Consider the following 21,338-nt stretch of genomic DNA (forward strand, 5'->3'; position numbering starts at 1 on the left):
CTGGCTTGGCCACAGAAGACAGAGGGTAGCGGTGGAAGGGTGTTTTTCTGAATAGAGGTCTGTAACCAGTGGTGTTCCGCAGGGATCAGTGCTGGGACCTCTGCTGTTTGTAATATATATAAATGACTTGGAAGAAAATGTAGCTGGTCTGATTCGCAAATTTGCGGATGATACTAAGATTGGCGGAGTTGCGGACAGTGATGAAGATTGCCAGAGGATATAGATAGACTGGAAAATTGGGCGGAGAAATGGCAGATGGAATTTAATCCAGACAAATGCGAGGTGACACATTTTGGTAGATCCAATTCAGGTGGGAGCTACAAAATAAATGGCAGAACCATCAGGAGCATAGACACATGGAGAGATCTGGGAGGACAGGTCCACAGATCCTTAAAAGTGGCAGCACAGGTGGAAAAGGTGGTGAAGAAAGCATATGGCATGCTTGCCTTCATCGGACGGGGCATCGAGTATAGAAGTTGGCAAATTATGTTACAGTTATATAAAACGTTGGTTAGGCCACATTTGGAATACTATGTCCAATTCTGATCGCCACACCAGCAGAAGGACGTGGAGGCTTTGGAAAGAGTACAGGAAAGGTTTACCAGAATGTTGCCTGGTATGGAGAGTATTAGCTATGAGGAGAGATTGAATAAACTGGGATTGTTCTCTGTGGAAAGACGAAGGCTGAGGGACGACCTGATAGAAGTTTATAAAACTATGAGAGGTATAGATAGGGTGAACAGTTGGAAGGTTTATCCCGGGGCAGAAATGACAATTACAAGGGGCACAAGTTCAAGATAAGGGGGGAAAGGTTCAGCGGAGATATGCGGGGGAAGTTTTTTTACAGAGAGTGGTGGGGGCCTGGAACGCACTGCCAAGTGAGGTGGTTGAGACAGTTACATTACCAACACTTAAGACTTATCTTGATAGGCATATGAACAAACGGGGAATAGAGGGATATAAGCAGTTGGTCTAGATAGGTAAACGTGATCGGCGCAGGCTTGGAGGGCCGAAGGGCCTGTTCCTATGCTGTACTGTTCTCTGTTCTTGCGCGCTATACAGACAAAGCATACCGTACATAGAGAAGGGAAGGAGAGAGTGCAGAATGTAGTGTTACAGTCGTAGCTAGGGTGTAGAGAAAGATCAACGTTTTACGATGTAGGTCCATTCAAAAGTCTGACAGCAGCAGGGAAGAAATTGTTCTTGAGACGGTTGGTTTATGTACCTTTTTTTGTATCTTTTTCCCGATGGAAGGTGGTGGAAGAGAGTATGCCTGAGGTGTGTGGGGTCCTTAATTATGCTGGCTGCTTTTCTGAGGCAGTGGAAAGTGTAGACGGAGTCAATGGGTGGGAGGTTGATTTGAGTGATGGATTGAGCTTCATTCATGACTCTGTAATTTTCTGTGGTTTTGGACAGAGCAGGAGCCATACCAAGCTGTGATACAACCAGAAAGAATGCTTTCTATGGTACATCTGTAAAAGTTGGTGAGAGTTGTAGCAGACATGCCAAATTTCCTTAGTCTTCTGAGAAAGTAGAGGCGTTGGTAGGCTTTCTTAACTACAGCGTTGGCATGGGGGTACCAGGATAGGTTGTTGTTGCTCTGGATACCTAGAAACTTGGAAGCTCCCGACCATTTCTACTACGTCCCCATTGATGTAGACAGAGGCATGTTCTCCATGACACTTCGTTGACATTGAGGGAGAGATTATTGTCGCACCAGTTCACCAGATCCTCTATCTCTTTCCTGTAGTCCGTCTCATCATTGTTTGAGATCTGACCCACTTGTCATCAGCAAACTTGAAAATCCAGTGGGAGGGAAATTTGGCCACACAGTCATAGGTGAATAAGGAGTATAGTAAGGTCTGAGGACATAGCCTTTCCTACAGGAAAAGGGCGGTGGGACTAACTAAATTCCTCTTGCAAGAGCTGGCATGGGCTCAATGAGCTGAATGGTCTCCTATGCTGTAACAATTCTAAGATTTTATATTCCTCTCTATATTCAATATTGCGAAGACCAAAAACATCAACCTGCACTGCGGAAAATGGCTGCCGCATTTGTTACCTAACAAGAGTCACTATATTTCTAAACTGACTGCATGTAATGTGTATTAAGCGATTTGAAATCTGTTGTAAGGTGTTTACCTTTTGTAGCAGCTTCATTCATTAATGACGTAAATCTACACCAAACATATAGCACAGAAACAGATCATTCAACCCAAATAGTGGTGTCTGTATTCCACATGATTGCTCTCCCATTCCATCAACCTCTGCTCGGCCTCTGAACATATGTTTTTATTCCTAAATGCGGTCTAACCAAAGTATTGAGAGGCCGGAACTGTGCAGTGTCCAATTGTGGTCAAACCAAGGTATCTTATGATATCATTAACATAAAAACACAATTACATACCAAAAGACGAAGCAGTGTTCAAGTTAACCAATTTTTTCAGGTACATGGTTGTGACACATCCTTTGAAAGATGTCGACCATGAAAAATCCAAAATGCTATGGATGATAACATTCTTTTTCATTCATTCGTGGGACATGGGTGTTACTGGCTGGCCAGCAGTTATTGCCCATCCCTAGTCGCCCTTGGAGGGCAGTTGCGAGTCAACGACATTGCTGTGGCTCTGGAGTCACAAGTAGGCCAGACTGGGTAAGGATGGCAGATTTCCTTCCCTAAAGGACATTAGTGAACCAGATGGGTTTTTCTGATAACCGACAATGGTTTCATGGTCATCAGATTCTTAATTCAAGATATTTTTAATTTGAATTCAAATTCTACCATCTGCCGTGGTGGGATTCGAACTCCACTCCCCAGAACATTAGCTGAGTTTCTGGATTAATAGTCTAGAGTTAATACCTCTAGGCCATCACCTGCCCTTGACACAAGAAGAACAGGTATCCGGACAGAGAACCACAGCAGCTCATTATGTCATTGCCAAAATTGTGCTATTCACCTTTCAACAAGCAATGCTTTGCTGTGAAGCCATCCCATATAAGAATGAGTACATAATCCACAGACCCTTCATAAAATCATTCTCCAGATGTGGGGTTCACTGGGCAGCATTTATTGCCCATCCCTACTGGCTTTTGAGAAGATGATGGTGGGCCTTTTCCATGAAAGGTTGCTGTACATATGGTGGAGGAGCATTATAAATTCAAATATGGCATCAAGCCACATAAGGAGAGGTTAGGTGAGATGACCAAAAGCTTGGTCAAAGAGGTATGTTTTAAGGAGTGATTTAAAGGAGGAAAGTGAGGTGGAGAGGTGTAGGGAGGGTGTTCCAGAGCTTCAGTGCCTAAACAACTGAAGGGGCGACCACCAATGATAGAGCGATTTAAAATCGAGAATGCCGAAGTGGCCAGAATTAGATGAGCGCAGGCATCTTGCAGGCTTGTGGAGCTGGAGGAGTTTGCAGATAGGGAAAGGTGAGACCATAGACATAGAGAGATGTGAAAACAAGGATTGGGAATTTTATAATCAACACATTGTTTGATCAGGAGCCAATGTCGGTTGGCGAGCACAAGGGCAAAAGGTGAACAGAACTTGGCGCGTTTGATAGAAACCATCAGATAAACTGGAAATCTGAATCCTGAAGACCACTTTGATTTATTTCCACAAGGATGAAGTGGATGTACAGTCAGTAGAGTAAGGAGTTTGTCGTAAACAAATGTGCTTGCAGTCGAAATGTTTCCTATAATTTACAGTCCCTCTATATTAGATCTTGCCCGTTTCACAGAATACCTCAGTCATGTGTAAAGTAGATTGCCTTATGCAGAATATCAACTCTGAAATCCCTTTTGAGGGCTAGACAGCTTGCAGAGCAATGAATCAATTTTATTGCACAGAATGCTGTTTGGAAATATACTCTCCATGATTGCAATGTTCAAAACTGCAAAGAGTTAGAGGATGCGTAGAACGGAGCTGGAGCCAATGATCTGTATTTCTCAGAATCAGTAGATTCATAGCCCGAGGAACTGTTTACACAAAACCGAAGAATTCGGGCAATCAATGTCTAGAGGTCTGAGGAATTGTTATGGGATGGCATGCCAAGCCAAAATCATTTGCCCTCAAGCATGGGTAAAACATTTACATTAAAGTGTTGTAGGGCAGGTTATCGTATCACAATATACTGGTACAACAGGGGAGTAACTTGACCTCAGAATACTCCTTTGCCCCAAAATCAATTCATCATCTCAGCATGTTAGCGGGTTGCTTCCCTAAGGAAGACAAGCTACTGTCGCATAATACTCAGCCTGCTCTGAGTAGCTCCATTAATGGCCCAGTAGTAGGTTTCCTGCGTACTCACCTGTCACACTCAAAGTGGGGAATGGGTGCTCTCATCGTGTTATTGAGGCTGGTGTGGAAGTGGGGCTGGGGGGGGGAGAATGGTGGTCAGAATCGGAGCTTATTTTATAGCAGCAGAGGACTGCTAAACTTTTGAGATAAAACTGGTATCTTTATTGCAAAAATACTTCTTTAAATCCCTATCTTATGCCATCCCTTTCCCATCCCTCCAATGTGGTCCTGTAACAATGGCTATTTCCCCATCCCCACCATGTCGGATCACCTTCCATTGCTGCCTCACCATTCTTCCCCTGCCTCCAGGCAGGGTAGTTTTATTGTTGGGTTCCTCTTACCCTCTTCCATTTTTCCCCCTCCCACTCTGCCAGCACCACAGAGTACCTCCCAATTCCACAATTAATGTAGAAAACACCGCCTGGAGTTTGTACTTTCTGGGGGTGAGGACTGCATTTTTTCTCAGCCTGATTCACAAACCTCACAAGTTGGAGGATGTAAGGTGGCCTTGTGACACAGTTGGTGACTGGGCATCAAGAGAGATGGATCACATTGCCAAGGCGTACCCCGAGAAAGTCAGCAACTCCCCTGACCATACCCCATAAGAGAGAGAGAGTAACCATACCCCAGGGAGAAAGAGAGAGTCAGCATCTCCCCTTGTCCATACTTCTGGAAGCTTACCTTCCACTGTTTATTTAGGCAAACACTTCTTTGAAACAACATTTTTTATAAATTTGCTATCCAACTATAAAAGATTTCATTTCCACTCGCCTTAGCCCCATCCCTGTTGAAAATGGGGCTGAAAACTTAAAGGCAGCCACTTGGATGACACTCACACATTTCAAAATGTAACTTAATGCAATAAGCAGAATCGGATTTTTTTTAAGCATTGCAGTCATCAACCTCTTCCCTGAAACGACTTTTCTTTTTACAAATTTGTTATGCATCTTATCCCAATAAAAACTGACTACATTTTGATTTTGCAGTTCTGTCCCAGTGGAAAATGGTGCTGAAAACGAAACCCAGGCACTACCCACCCAACAAACCCACCCAACAGACTAAGCGATCGTTGCAACATTTTATTGCAACATGAAGGTATCGAGTATTTGATAGAAATCACTTGGAATAAACAGAGAAGGTGTAAAACCAACTGATATACACCTGGAGTATTGTGTACAGTTTTGGTCTCCTTACTTGAGAAAGGATACACTGGTATTGGAGGGGGTGCAGAGGAGATTCACTAGGTTGATTCCGGAGTTGAGAGGGTTGGCTTATGAGGAGCGGCTGAGTAGACTGGGGCTATACTCATTGGAATTCAGAAGAATGAGGGGAGATCTTACAGAAACATATAAGATCATGAAGGGAATAGATAAGATAGAAGCAGGGAAGTTGTTTCCACTGGCGGGTGAAACTAGAGCTAGGGGACATAGCCTCAAAATAAGGGGAAGCAGATTTAGGACTGAGTTGAGGAGGAACTTCTTCACACAAAGGGTTGTGAATCTGTGGAATTCCCTGCCCAGTGAAGCAGTTGAGGCTGCCTCATTGAATGTTTTTAAGGCAAGGATAGATATGCATTTTTGAACAGTAAAGGAATTAAGGGCTATGGTGAGCGGCGGGTAAGTGGAGCTGAGTCCACAAAAAGATCAGCCATGATCATATTGAATGGCGGAGCAGGCTCAAGGGGCCAGATGGCCTCCTCCTGCTCCTAGTTCTTGTGTTCTTAAACTGACCAATCCGAACAGTTAAAAAAACTTGGTATTGTATTAGATTTTGAAAGAAAAGATAAATAAAAAGTTATTTTCATAATGCTGCTTCCAGGACGGCACGGTAGCATAGGTCTGGATGGGGAGACACGGTGGCACAGTGGTTAGCACTGCTGCTTCACAGCACCAGGAACCCAGGTTCCATTCCCGGCTTGGGTCACTGTCTGTGGGGAGACTGCATGCTCTCCCTGTGTCTGCATGAGTTTCCTCCGCGTGCTCCGGTTTCCTCCCACAGTCCGAAAGACGTGCTGGTTAGGGTGCATTGGGCCATGCTAAATTCTCCCTCAGTGTACCCCGAACAGGCGCCGGAGTGTGACGACTAGGGGATTTTCACAGTAACTTCATTGCAGTGTTAATGTAAGCCTTGTGACTAATACTTGTAATACTTGTGACTAATAAATAAACTTTATAGTCCTGAATTAACAAATGTAATATAAGAAACATGATGGGCTCAACTGTCGTTTCTAAGGAATACCATATCACAAACTCTCATCTGATTATGAGAACAAGAATACAAAGTAACAGCAAGAAGTGACAGTCTCAACACATAACGTGATCGAATTGAATATTGATCTGATTAACAGAAGTCCCACATTGAACATCAAAATGCTCTTTAAAGGACCTCATTCCTAATGACGCCCTGATTTCTGTATTGCTTAATCTGAAGTCGTGTTTGTATGAGTCCTGTTTTAATTTAGATTCTGGCTTCTCACCATTTACACTGCTAAATCCAAGTCCCTTATCTTGGTGTTAGACTCACAGACTTATGACAAATTGATCTACAATTCCACCGAAGGAATAAGGGATCCAGATTCAGCAAAGTAAAAGCCAAGACCTGGCTCTCTGATGCCAGACTCTCTGAATCCAATCTGAAGTAGCTTTAACTGTACGCAATTACGTGCCAATGGCTATACTGCAAATATGCAGCTTTTATTAGGGAACAGAAAGCTTTGAGCTTTTGCGAGAAAAAAACGCTTTTTGTTCCAAAAATTGTGGCATTTCTGTCCGAAGATTTAATTCATTTTTCCTTCGCAAGTTATTCTCCTTCAGTGCCAGTTAAGATCACCATGACATTCTATTCCCAGGCCAAGAGAAATTTAACCCTGAGCAAACTAACGCTGTTGACTAACACTATTCTGACTGTGACTGAGGGCAGAATAGCTGCCCTCAAGGTCTCTATCACTGCCCATCTTCAGCTGCTTGCTAAGAGTTACAGAACTGTGGCCCATGTGTCACACACTCTATATTTGTGCCTGGGTAAAATCTGCATTCTCTGGCTTTTCTTCTCTTCCCTTTTTTTTCAGTGCCTCCCTTTCGTCAACTCAACCAAAACCAGGTGGGTCATTGTCCCAAAAAAATTCTAAGTGTTGAATTTGTGTAAAAACTGGAGTAAATCATGCTGTCTTTTTCAGCGGAAGTTTCAAAATGAATCTCCGACACTTTGTGCACCGCAGAGTGCTTCAGCGTGAATCATGCTGAAAATCAGGAGGTGGGGCCTTTTCCCGCTGGAGAGGCCGGCAGCACAGCGCTGACCTGGCCACTGCGCATGCGCCGATTTGTCAGCTCCGAGATCAGCACACACATTGCCGGCCTTCCGATCACTGGCCAGCTCGATCGCTGCCGAGACCTGCAACCCCCCACTCCCACCCCCCCCGCATTCCCTGTCTCTGCGAATGGGAATAGGGCCCAATTGTTCACCCCCCGAACATGCCCAGATCAGCCTTGACCCCCCCCCCCCCCCCCAGCAGGCTGACCCCCCCCTCGCCACCCAACCCATTTGCCAATCCTGGTTGCTGGCTTCCCTCCCTCTGTCACTCAGTCCAAATGCAGAGTGACAGCGGGAGCCCCCACCCCCACCGATCACCCCCAAAGGCACCCCCCCCCCCCCCACCGTCAGGCCCTGTTAAAGCCCTATGCCCGGTGGGCAGTGCCAAGATGCCCCCTGAGCACTGGCACTTTGCCCCTTGGGCAATGCAAGGGGGCCCAAGCTGGTACTGCCAAGGTGGCAATGCCCAGGGGGCAGCCCCCATCCCCAGCGCACGACCCACTGGGGAGGCCTCGATTGCCCCCCACACTCACTCCAGCGGGATCGGGCCACCAGTTCCCCATAAGTGGGGAGCTATACTAAACCCCACTGGAGTGAAATACGGGAGTGAAATTTCTGGTGCGGAGCTGACGGCGCCGGAACTCTGGCTGCCAGAGAATCGCGGAGGCCATGGCGCCCAGCAGGGAGCCCATGAAACGGCCTCCGCTCGAGTCTTCCGGCCTGGACAGGAGAATCGCGCCCCCCCCCCCCCCCCAAGATGTTTGGTATCTGGGTAAAGGTTAGTGCAGATCCACACATTAATAGCCCATGGTGCAATTTAACACATTCCAAAAATTCATAATAATCAGACACAACATGTAAACTTTTTACATCACTGCTTTGCAAAGTTTGCTAAGACAGGAAATGTGCATTACCTGCAATCTGAAAGCTGCAGACGGAATGTGGCACTCACAGGGAAAGAAAAAAACTTTCCTTCGGTTCTTCCATGCTGTCTTGCTCTTAACAGCTACGGCCCCTAACTTCCATTGAGTGGCAGAGTCGGATTGCCACTCTGCTTCGAGTTACTTACCCTAAAATGCAGCTCCACCTTTCTCACCTGAACTTCCAACTTGGGCCAGGTGAGAAAGATGCAGTGCTGCAGATCCCCAAAGCCTTATGCCAGAGCAGCTGAATTGGAGGTAAGGAAGACAGATGATGCACGGGCTGCCGTAAAGCAGGGGTTGATGTGGGGTAGGGAGGACATCAGAGGGAGTGGGGAGGATAGTTGGCGAGTTGGGGGGGTAAGTGGGCTGTTATCACTACTCTCAATGCCCAGAAATTAGAAGTGGTTTTTAATTCTTCTAAATTTTTCTGGTAACTATTACTGTAATACAATTGGAACCATCCGGAGTTTGTGATTTGAATCGCTGTACTGGATGGTTCCCATTACAGAGCAATTGCCCAATGGAAGTCTGAACCTCCCGGGCAATTGCTGTGCATCTTAGATGGGGGCTTCCGGGTGTGTGGGTAGAACGCCCCAGTGCATATTTCGGATACCCCCAGGTACGAGACCCAAGGACAATACATGCTATTGGAATGCATTGCTCCTTCAATCTCCCAGTTGTGTATCAGGGGCCCACCATCAGACACTAACAATCAAAGCCAGGCGATGCCAATTTCTACAGAGAACCACAATCATTTGCCTTTTAATTAGGTTGGCACACGAAAGGATAGATTCACCAACACGTTCAGACATTAATTGTACGTGTATGAGGGCTCTGAACATGTACGAATGTATTATTTTGGTTCTGCACTTTCTGAACACAAGAGTGGACATAAATGGAGAGATGGATTTGGTGCTTCTCGATATCAGTGCAATGGAATTTCATGTTTGGAACAAATTTCCATTTACCGTGGATTTGCACTGGCATTTTGCAAAGACGTGAATGCAAAATATATTGGAGCAGTGGACACTAAATATTTTGCTGCTTAATAGAATCCCTACAGTACAGAAGGAGGCTATTTGGCCCATCGAGTCTGCACTGACCACAATCCCACTACTCCCGTAACCCCGCACATTCACCCTGCTAATCTCCCTGACACTAGGGTCAATTTAGCATGGCCAATCAACCTAACCAGCACATCTTTGGGCTGTGGAAGGGAACCAGAGCACCCGGAGGAAACCCACGCAGACACAGGGGGAACGTGCAAACTCCACACAGACAGTGACCCGAGGCCGGAATTGAACCCGGGTCCCTGGTGCTGTGAGGCAGCAGTGCTAACCACTGTGCCACCGTGCCGCCCCAAAAGTGATATTTTTTTAAAGCTGGCTGGTCTAAAGTTTTTATTCGGCGAGGCAGAGGTGGGGTATATTTGCATATTTTTCAACTCAATGAAATTTCAGAAAGATAAGGATTGGCACAACAATAAACCGAATTTCAAAAAAAACGTTTGTGGTTTAAGGAAAGTAACTAATGTTGAGCGATGTCATAGGAATAAACTGTTAAGTTAAAAGAGAGTAAAATAAGCAATAAAAATGACTAGAATGCGAGTGGGCCAATGCATGTGAGCAGTTCTTTAAAGAATCTTAGAATTCATTTACTGACAATATATTGAATAAGGAGTCGGCAGGCCAGACAGAGGTGTGTGCCAGGCCAGTTAGTGGTCTGTGGGCCACATTTTGGACAAGCCTGTTTTAAAGCAGCCACCCCCATTCAAGTTATCACGATGGGCAAAACACTTCCAAGAAGTCCTCACTAGACCTGCTACGACCATCCCAGTCCAAGTCAACCAGGCCACAACGGAGTTTCCAATGAAGTATAGTGAAATTCACTGACATTGAGATGAGAGAGACAATTGCTACACTCAAAAGCAATAGGTCGCTCAGCATAGATACCATCACCACTAAACGCAGATGGAGAAGCCACTGTTCAGGAGTTACGTAAATTTTATAACCAGATCTAGGACACTGGCACTGTTCTCCAAGATTGGGAAGATCAACTGGATCAACTGTCTGCGTCCCTAGCAAAAGGCAACCTCACTGAATGTGAAGGGAGTCACTCTCCGATCATCACCAGGTAAGATCTACTGCCAAATGATCCTTAACCATATTTGAGTCATTGTGAATGGTGAACTTCAAAAACAACAACCAGGCTTCAGACCAAATCGCTCTTGCAATGAGCAGCTTTTTACACTATGGCACATCATTGAAAACTGCTATGTGTTTCAAGCCTTCTTCGCCATCGGCTTCACTGACTTCACCAAGGCCTATACCAACCTTCACCCTGGAAGATTCTTTCTTTATTTCGCATCCCATCAAGGATAGTTACAGCTATTGAGAAGATCCAAGAGAATTCCAGATGCTGTGTTAGGTGGTGAATGTCTGGACGAGCTGCCAGAGATAGTAGTAGAGGCGGGTACAATTTTGTCTTTTAAAAAGCATTTTGACAGTCACATGGGTAAGATGAGTATAGAGGGATATGGGCTAAACGCAAGCAATTGGGACTAGCTTAGTGGTTTAAAAAAAAAGGGTGGCATGGACAAGTTGCACCGAAGGGCCTGTTCCCATGCTGTAAACCGCTATGACTCTATGACAGAGGATGGTTACAGTGTCTGTCCAAGGTCAGGCAAGGTTGCATTCTTTCCCCTCTTCTCTTGTTGTTGCCATTGACTGGGTATTAAAGAAGTTGCCATGGGTCACCTTGGATTGAAATGGAACAATGATGGCCAGCTTACAGATTTGGACTCGTGTTGATGACATCACTGTCCTGTCAGACTGCAACAGCTCATCAACTCAAACAGTAATGTGACTGAGGAGATGTGGGACTCAACATAGGAGCCAAGACAACAAAAAAAATGTGATGACGGGAAACTGCCAACAAATAACAGATGTTTATGTCAATCAAAACAATGTTGAGATCAGAGATGTCTTTGCCTACTTGGACAATCCAATCAATATCCAGGGAGCCATAGACTAAGAGCTCAATGCAAGATAGACAAAGCACCATCGTATTTCAACAAAACTGAAAAACATTTGGAACAATAAGATTTCCGTGAAAACAAAGCTTCGGTTCTACAGTGCAAATATGCTCTCCATGCTCCTAAGTGATTGTGAAACTTGGGACCTGAAAACCTACCATGAATTGGATGCTTTTGGTATCTCCGAAAGATTCTAGGCATACACTGGTAGCATTTTACACCCAACACCAAAATAAGAAAGTGTTCGGAACAGCCTCCAGTTTTATTCATCATCTGTAAAAGACAGCTCAGCTGATCTGGCCACATCACCTGACTTCCATCATTTGGTCTACCCATCAGGTCTTGCTCCTACTGAACAAGGAAGAGGAGGGCGACCCAAGATTAACTGGCACCAGACCGTTAGTAGAAATCTCCAGCTGGTCAACAGACACTGGAGCGACATGTGAACATTGACCATGGTCAGGAGAGAATGGATTGCTGTGTCTGCTTCAAGCGCATCTATACAGGGGAGCTACCAAGTCTAGGTCAAAGGCATTCCCCACTCCACTGCTCACACTACAGTGGAGGGAATGGTGCTTTGCAAGGAGTATCGCAACAAGTAACGCACAAATATTATCCTGCTGGAATGGAGGATGTGTCTCTCTGCAAGGACAGAAAGACTAGTTGGGCAGAAACTTGTGTCCTCCTCTATGGCAAGTTTGGTGTTGGGGGGCATTCAATGGCAGGGGGGGACCGCGGCACCTTCCCATCTCCATCTCGATTAAGCCCAGGACAGGAAGGCCGGTGAACGGCCTTTCCACCCTGCTGCCAATCAAGGCCCATGGGATTCACTCTGGAATGGATCAGAAAATACATAAGTTACATCTTCCATCTGAAAGGGTAACACACCTGCATTGCTTTTCCTTGTAAATCTGTAGAGCTTCTGACTTAATTGGAAGAGTGCGATTGGTAAGTTCATAATTTACATTCATCTTTCTACAACACTGAGGCTCAATCTTTCAAATGAAGACAAAGATATTTCAGACTGCACGTTCTTGCTTCTTGAATCCTTTGCTTTCTGCCTCTGTCCATTCTTCCAGTTTTCACACCAGTAGTTCCCAGGGCCTTATACTGATGTATAAACTCAATAGCATTTCTTTCTTAGCCAGTATTTACTCTGTCCACATGGTGTTTTGTTAATCAAGGGTCACAGAGAGAACGTGTTGTAAAAATGCCAGCACGGAAAACATTACTTCCATGAATGGTGCCTGACATTTGTGACCCCTGACAAACAGTACCAAAGGTCAATGCAATGAAATGCCGCTACAGAAAGGCGAGTTAGTCCACTAAGAAACAAGGGGTGGCTAATTAGTGACCAGATTCAAAGGGCAGACTCTGAAAACTGTTTAATCTAGTAATTAGAGATTTCGAGATCAGCCATACTACGTATCTTGTGTATTTGCTAAGATGTTCAAGGAGGTTTAGGCTTCACACGGATACAGTGTGTGGCACAATTCTACTGTGATCTTCTACAAATCAAATTTAGGGCATGTGGCTTGAGGCCAGCAGAATCATTCCAATCGTTACTGAATCATAGAATCCTACAGTACAGAAGGAGGCCATTCGGCCCATCAAGACTGCACCGACCACAATCCCACCCATGCCCTATTCCTGCAACCCCACGCATTTTACCCTGCTAATCCCCCAGACGCTAACAGACAACTTAGCATGGTCAATCAACCTAACCCGCACATCTTTGGGGTGTGGGAGGAAACAGGAACACCCGCAGGAAACCCACGCAGACTTGGGGAGAATGTCCGCACAGACAGTTGCCTGAGGCTGGAATTGAACCTGGGACCTTGGCGCTGTGAAACAGCAGTACTAACTACTGTGCCATAAAGTGGTTCATTCAGAGTTGATCCGGTCTGTGCTTGAAAACCTTTGCAAAGTCATGCTTCATTTCTTTTCTCCAATGTGAGCTGGCATTCAAAACTGCACTGGCATTTGGACACAGGTGAATTGACGTCTGCACACATGGAACTCAATGGAGCCAGCGCTGGAACTTGGGGCTGCAAATCCATTTGCCCGATTCAGGCGCCAAATATAGTGTAACGTTTCCACAATCGGGTATCGAAGGAAAGTCAGGGATGCTTCTACTTCTGTTCGTCTGGATCTATCTTCCTTGTTTGTACAGGCAGCACAAGTAACCTGGCCTGGGTTCAAACAGCCTGCGGCTGATCAAACCGAATTCCAAACATAGACCTGGATATCACTCTAATCGGTTTAATTTCCTTTGTGTGCTATTTTAGGTGCACCAGTAAACTTGCAGCATAGATGTATTTACACGCTACTCTATCTGAATCTCTGACATGATGCGTTGACACAAAACACACAAAGTTCATTCAGTTCATAATTAGTACTTCTTCAGAACATTTCTTGCTCTGAGCTACGTATGGTGGTGGTGGAAAGCGTGGTGGCGGAAAGCGTGTTTTGTTTTATATTCTTCTGAAGAATCCTGTGGCTGTACAAGAAAATAACAAAGTTAAACCTGGCCAAGCCATATTATGCTGATATCTTAAATTGGCTCAGATTTGTGCTCATCCCTAGAATGTATACACTCTGTGCCAGAAATTGTCTAGACATACGAAGTCTGAGGTAAACACGTCCTGCGTCCCCCTCTCCCCAACCCCTGGCCCAAAAGTCAGACATTACTTCAGAAACTTGAAGGATCAGTTGATAAAATTAAGACACTAAAATTCATTTTGAGCTCTGAAAAATTGAGGCCAAGATCTGAGAGGGGGGGTTGGGGGGTTGCAAATCCACCTGCGTTTCAGCTGTTTAATGGTAACGAAAAGCAACTTTAGAAAAGAAAATGTTTTCCAGGAGTGTCTCCCCACATTTCCAAGGTTTTATAAAGAACATTCCCTCGTCGGACTCCACCTTACATTTCATGCAGGATCTTTCTAACAGATTCACTGTGTATTCAAGACTGACCTTTCTGACTGGCTTAATGCTTCTGTTGCACTTGAATGTTTTTCCTCATTAATGACAGTGTGTGTACACAATCTGTGCTATAAGATTGACAAGAGAGCCCCCCCGTGTCTTGGTTGTTGCCAGAAACCCGGGTTCAATTCCCGGCTTGGGTCACTGTCTGTGTGGAGTCTGCACGTTCTCCCCGTGTCTGCGTGGGTTTCCTCTGGGGGCTCCGGTTTCCTCCCACCATCTGAAAGACATGCTGGTTAGGTGCATTGGCCATGCTAAATTCTACCTCAGTGTAACCCGTACAAGCGACGGAGTGTGGCGACTGGGGGATTTTCACAGTAACTTCATTGCAGTGTTAATGTAAGCCTACTTGTGATGCTCATAAATACAATTTAAATAGTAATATTAGAATATATGGGGCTTAAAAGGACTATAGCAGTCAAACTGGCTGCACCCAAATAGAACATTACTTAACACCAGTGTTTCATTATTTAGTGTCTAGTGTACATTTCACTTTCAAATGTAACACAAGTTTGTGTTAAGTCATGAATAAAACGGCACGTTCTTTAACTAGTGTGTAACTATAATCAAAACAAAAAAAGTGGATCGGTGTCAGTGATAAAACTATTTAACCAGAGAACAAGTTATAATTCAGATTAAAGAAAGAGGATTTCTTGTGAGGGATGGCAAGGGTTTAGAAACAAACTGGAATGTTACTTCTGCTTTTGGGACACCTGGCAGAAAGACGCGAACGGGTTTCGGTCTAGGATTGAACCTTGGCCCCAGGGGTCAAAGGGTAACATCCTAACTCACAGTACCACCCACTCTGCCCATTCTACTATATGTCTTATGGATTTGAACGAACGTTTCAGAATTGTAAACTCTTACTGTTTGAAACAAAAGACGAGATAACAGTGACAATAGAAAGTTGTGGGTTGACTCTGTGCTCAGGCTTAAGTAGAGCTAAACGGTTTAGCATCACAAGCAATAGCTTCTTGGTGCGGCTGGTAGTCACAATCTATCAGAGATTAAGAAAGCAGCCTCGAGTGTCCCTTTGTTGTTGAGTGAATTTACGAGCAGGTTCCCTAAAATTCACTGAAACAGCACAACATGCATTAACCTTTGGATGACCACAACCCCACTCTTGCGCTACCATACAATAATGAGCAGCTTTTCATTAGCCGACACAATACCAGTCAGGGTCCTTCAAAGTAACCAGCTGCGTGAAGCATGGAAACATTCCTGGGAAATGTGATGAGGGACGGAATAATTTTTAAAATTTGCCATTTTATTCAAAAATAACCTTAGAAACAGAATCATTTCTCATCTTTCTTCCATTGTGCCTCATGACAGTCACAGTGATACATTTACAGTGACCTGCTTTGTAGACTTCACTACCCCAGGTTCAAAAAAACATTCAAGGGCAAACATTAGAAATATGAGCATCAAAGAACAATACAGCACAGGAAACAGGCCCTTCGGCCCTCCAAGCCTGTGCTGCTCATCAGTAGACCATTCGGCCCCTTGAGCTTGCTCCACCATTCAATATGATCATCTTCAGCTCCACTTTCCTGTTCACTCCCCATATCTTTCGATTACCTAACACAAAAAAAATCAGTCCATCCCATCCACAAACCTCTGGGGTAGAGACTTCCATAGATCACAATCCTTTGAGTGAGGAAATCGGGCCTCACCCCAGCCCCAAATGATCAGTCCTTATCCCCAGCCCTAAATGATCAGCGACTGCACCCCCATGTTCTGGAATCCCCAGCCTGGGGAAACCAGGGGACAGGATTTCGACCCTTTCAAATCCCTTCATCATCTTGAATGCTTCAATGAAACCATCTTGCATTCTTTTAAACTCCAGATAGTACAAAGGCCAAATTTACTCATCATCAGACAACCCTCTCATTTCACAAGCCAGTCTAGTGAAGCTTTCCTGTAACCATTTTCAATGCAAGTGTCTCCGTCCTTAAATATGGAGACCAAAACTACACCTACTGCTCCAGTTGTAGTCTCTCCAAAGCCCTGTACAAGACTAACCCCTATGCCGGTATGCCATTTTCCTTCCAAATTGCTTGTTGTACCAGCATGCTAACTTTGTGTTCCTCATTTGAGTACACCCAAGGCCCCATAGTTTAAATATCAACATTTTCAAGTTTATACCATTTAAAAAACATCCTGTTTTTCTCTCTTCCCAGAAAAGTGAATGGTCACTTGGTAGTACAGAATTTGTTTATTGCTGAAAAAGAGACATGCTGTCAAAGTTTTTTCTCTTGTGCTGCTCTGGACAAATTCCTAAGAATACCAAATTTCAAAGGGAGTAACAATTTATACTCTTCTTATGCAGCATAAATTGTTCCCTTTGAATCTGATATTCTTGTGAATCTGTCCTGATGAGTGCAAGGCATAAAGTTTCGATAGCATGTCTTTTTCTCCAGCAAATGTGAATTACTTCTCCATATTATGCCCCATCTGCCACCTTGTTCCCTACTCGCTTAAGCTGATTGTATCTCTTTGTAGCGTCTTTGTTTCCTAATGTGATGCATATGTTAGAAAGTGCAGAAAGCGCCAGTAACTGAAAAGTATTAACAGCCCCCTTACAAAGGAAGCTCAGCTATGTGACTAAAATATCAGAAAGCAAAATAAGATGAGAGGAAAGACTCACCTGAACATCTCTGTACTTGTCTTTCAAATCCATGAGTCGATGATATGCTTTAATGGCATCACTGAACTCGCCAACATCGATGCAGGTAAGAATGTAATTCTCCCAGATTTGCCAATGCTCGTAATTACATTTAATGGCTTCCTGGAGTGATCGCAGCGCTTTGCTTCTGTAATACAAAATTATACAACAAATCACTCAGAGCTCCTCGATATTATGGATTCTCTGCGTTATATTGCACTGAGTTTGACTGACCAAGGAGGTGAAGTGAGAAAAAAAAGTTTCCCTGCACCTGTTAATTCAACAGCCTGAGACAATCGCTAGATAACGCTACAAAGGAAGATTTTCTAACTCTTTGTAATAAAGGATTAGAAAATCATAGAATCCCTACAGTGCAGAAAGAGGCTATTCAGTCCATCAAGCCTGCACTGACAACAATCCCACCCCACGTATTTGACACTAATGGCCAACTTAGCATGATGTGCAGATGCCGGCGTTGGACTGGGGTGAACACAGTAAGAAGTCTCACAACACCAGGTTAAAGTCCAACAGGTTTATTTGGTAGCAAACACCATAAGCTTTCGGAGCCCTGCTCCTTCGTCAGATGGAGTGGACATTTCCACTCCATCTGACGAAGGAGCAGGGCTCCGAAAGCTTATGGTGTTTGCTACCAAATAAACCTGTTGGACTTTAACCTGGTGTTGTGAGACTTCTTACTGTGTCCAACTTAGCATGGCCAGTCAAACTAACCCACGCATCTTTGGAGTGTGGGAGAAAACCAGAGCACCCGTAGGAAACCCACACAGACACGGGGAGAACGTGCAAACTCTACACAGTCACCCAAAGCCGGAATCGAACCCAGGTACCTGGCATTGTGAGGCAGCAGTGCTAACCACTGTGCCACCATGCCGCCCGATAAAATCTGCCCCTTCTTTATCGTGAGAGATGCTATGTATGCTTAGCCCTGCTTGCTTCAGTCTATGCAAAGACTTCATTTTAAGATATTTCTGCCTATGCAATTACATTTAAATGCTGGACTGTAGGGGTTAACTAACACTGATAACTTGACTACATTTTAAAATTCAGAAGGCATGCTGGGTTAGCTAAAGATTGACTGCATTCCTGAGGGGTACACAATGCAGGCAAAACAAGTTTTTCATAACAGCAGCTGCAAGAAGGCTTGTTTTTCTAGACAGAGGCAGCCTGTGCATGACATCTAACAATAACGGGATAAGGCTTGAGATATCTTGTGGATTTTAATGTGTGTTTTCAGTTCAGTTTCAAGATCCCGTTCAAGCTCAGTTCAGGGACTGGCTTAGCAGCCAGTCTCCAAGCTTGCTTTTCCTTTTCACTTTTGTCATGTTAATTTTCTTAAGCTCTGTTCAAAAAAAGAAATTCATTTTAAACCCCGTACCAGTGCTGTCCCCTCATCTGTTCAAAGGAATGAATGGGCCCAACAGTAAGTATATTTAAAAAATATAATAGCACAAATATTGATTTGGTTTTGTGCTGCAGGAACTGTCCCTTGGGTTTCAGTAATGCAATTAGTATAAAGTGTCTTAATATTTTCAATAAATGTTCAGTCAATGGCTTATGGACATGACATTCAAAGGCATATAACGTATGTTGTACTGTGTTAAATCAATACTGTAGAAGAGAAAGAAGGAGTAAAGATCAATCTACCTAACAATTTTATTACATATGTATACCGAGGTTTTTCAAAGTAAAATCATACGTCAAAGCAATGCGTTGTTAAAGAAGGCCGACTTGTCACAGCAACCTGTTCTTAAATGGATAGAAAGATTCAAAAGTGATTTCACATTAAGTATAACATTTATAAAAATGCTAATAATTCCTTTTTTAGTCAAACCGATGTTTGTTTGGCCTCACAATAACAAGAAGCACGTCATTGACTTACTTTTCCTTTAATCGAATATACGCTGTTGATAGATTGTTCCAAGCTTCTGCGTTCTGAAAGAACAGAAACACATAAATGAATCCATGGACACCAACCAGAGCAATGGTTTCATATCTGCGCAAGGACACTAGTTACCGGAAACTGATGAATCAATATATCACTTCAAGTGACGTGCTGTGGCTGAGGAATTGGATCGCGTTGAAAGTTCTTTTTTGGACTGTTCTTCACAAGTGCAACCTCTCCCACCAGCTCTCATTTTAGTGAAGACTTCTTTAATGGTCCTTCTCCTCAAAAATTCAATTAAAGTATTTGCAGGAGGTAAGTTTCCAGGGCTATGAATGGAGGACTAGCTCATTCAAAGAGCCTGAACAGACATTACGGACCAATTGGCCTCCTCTGCTGCTTCTCTGAAATCAGCTCATTATCAGTATCCTCCTCCGTCAGGTACCAGATACCAGTGGGGACATTGGTGACCATGGACTTCCATTGGATTGGTCCATGATTATACTTGGCAAAGTACTGCAATGGTTTCCATTGCCTTCTACAGTAGGGCTGACCAGAAAACTCTCCCGCTCTTAATGCCTACTATCAAGCCTATTGCAAGGATTTGCAGGCTGATAATCAAGCAGTTCGGCCACTTTGTGCACACACACCTTCCATGGCCGGCAACCCCTGAAGTGGGACTTCAACCCAGAGTTCCTGAGCCAGGGGTAGGGGCACTATCACTGCGCCACAAGATCTTCCCCGTCATCAATATGGCCCGAATTATTCAGATTAAAGCTTAGGGCAATCGCTGCAATAACCAATTTCTGCCAAAGTTAGGTCAAACCAAGAATAACAGAAACTAGAAGCACGGTGCAAGACTGTATTACATCTGGTGCTTAGGTCATTCTGAATTTTAAACTTTTGCTGGTTCCCTAGCAGCTGCAGTTTTCAAAATCATTTGTACTTCATTACAGAGGAAAGGCTGGAAACATGAAATGGTCTAAAAGTTGGCGTTTCGTGGAAGCTAAGTGAATGTTCCAGCTAAGACTTATACCACATGGGGCATATAATATTCCACTGCGCTCAATTTTCTCTGTAATTGTTCACATGGTCTCCAATTTCATGTTTGTCATGGTGAGGAATGTCAGTACTGGGAGCGTTCTCTTACTTTTGGTGCCCATTGTCTGCATTGACCATTTATAAAAGTGTGGAATGTTTGCTCAGTAAAGCGGTTAGAACTCAAGTAGCCAAGCGAAGGACAGCACAGCGGAGCCTAGTTTTTATGCAATTACATACTTTACCGACAGAGCGACATATTACATCCTGTGCACCTCCAATCGACAACCACTGCTTATATATGTGCATAAGTGAGTACCCAATTAACACCCAATACCTGAATACAATTAAACACCCCCACTGACATACAAAGACCGCCCTCTGTTTAACAACGTGCCTCAGTCTGCAGGTAGCGGTCACAAATGTGAATTTTTTTCAGGAACTGAATAAATGCAATGCAAATTATTGAACTAACTGCCCTTACAGGAACGCAAGTGGCCGAGAGATGCATAGCCATACCGAAATTCCAGAATTGAAGAGGTGTCCATCACCCAATTAAGAATCATTTAGATCCGAAACGTTAACTCTTGTTTCTTTCCACAGCTGCTGCCGGACCTGCTGAGGTTATCCAGCATTTTGTGTTTTTATCCCAATTCTCCACTTGTGATATCTTGCTGCATCATTTAAGTCATTATAAATAAATTATCCTATATTTGCATAAATCTAAATAGAACCAGCATCATTATTTTGCACATAAACTAGAGAAATATTGCAGAATTAAACAAACGGACTTCCCATACATTGGAATTGCAAAATACAATAAATTATAACAGACCAGCCATTCTCCAAGATACTTTTACTCATTGCCCAATACAATGGGGCACCATTTCTACATCCTGCCTTGCTTCCTCCAAACCAATACATGACCTTGTGTGCAAAGTTATCCAATCCATCGGGGAGGCGATGGTCTAGTGGCATTATCGCTAGACTATTAATCCAGAAACTCAGCTCATGTTCTGGGGACCCGGGTTCGAATCCCTCCACGGCAGGTGGTGGAATTTGAATTCAATAAAAAATATCTGGAATTAAGAATCTACTGATGACCATGAAACCATTGTCGATTGTTGGAAAAACCCATCTGGTTCACTGATGTCCTTTAGAGAAGGAAATCTGCCATCTTTATGGTC

The 21,338-nt window shown here is 44.1% G+C and overlaps 1 protein-coding gene across 1 annotated transcript in view; it reads right to left on the bottom strand.

Annotated features, from left to right (window-relative positions):
- ttc27 (tetratricopeptide repeat domain 27) overlaps positions 1-21,338 on the bottom strand; it is a 215,152-nt gene that overhangs the window by 45,131 nt on the left and 148,683 nt on the right. Inside the window, exons 15-16 of the mRNA XM_078229562.1 lie at positions 19,111-19,163; positions 17,196-17,361 (exon numbers count right to left, since the gene is read on the bottom strand). Of these exons, the coding sequence (XP_078085688.1) occupies positions 17,196-17,361; positions 19,111-19,163 (219 nt within the window). The remainder of the gene's footprint in view (positions 1-17,195; positions 17,362-19,110; positions 19,164-21,338) is intronic.

Source organism: Mustelus asterias, chromosome 15 (assembly GCF_964213995.1).
Source record: "Mustelus asterias chromosome 15, sMusAst1.hap1.1, whole genome shotgun sequence".
Taxonomy (NCBI): domain Eukaryota; kingdom Metazoa; phylum Chordata; class Chondrichthyes; order Carcharhiniformes; family Triakidae; genus Mustelus; species Mustelus asterias.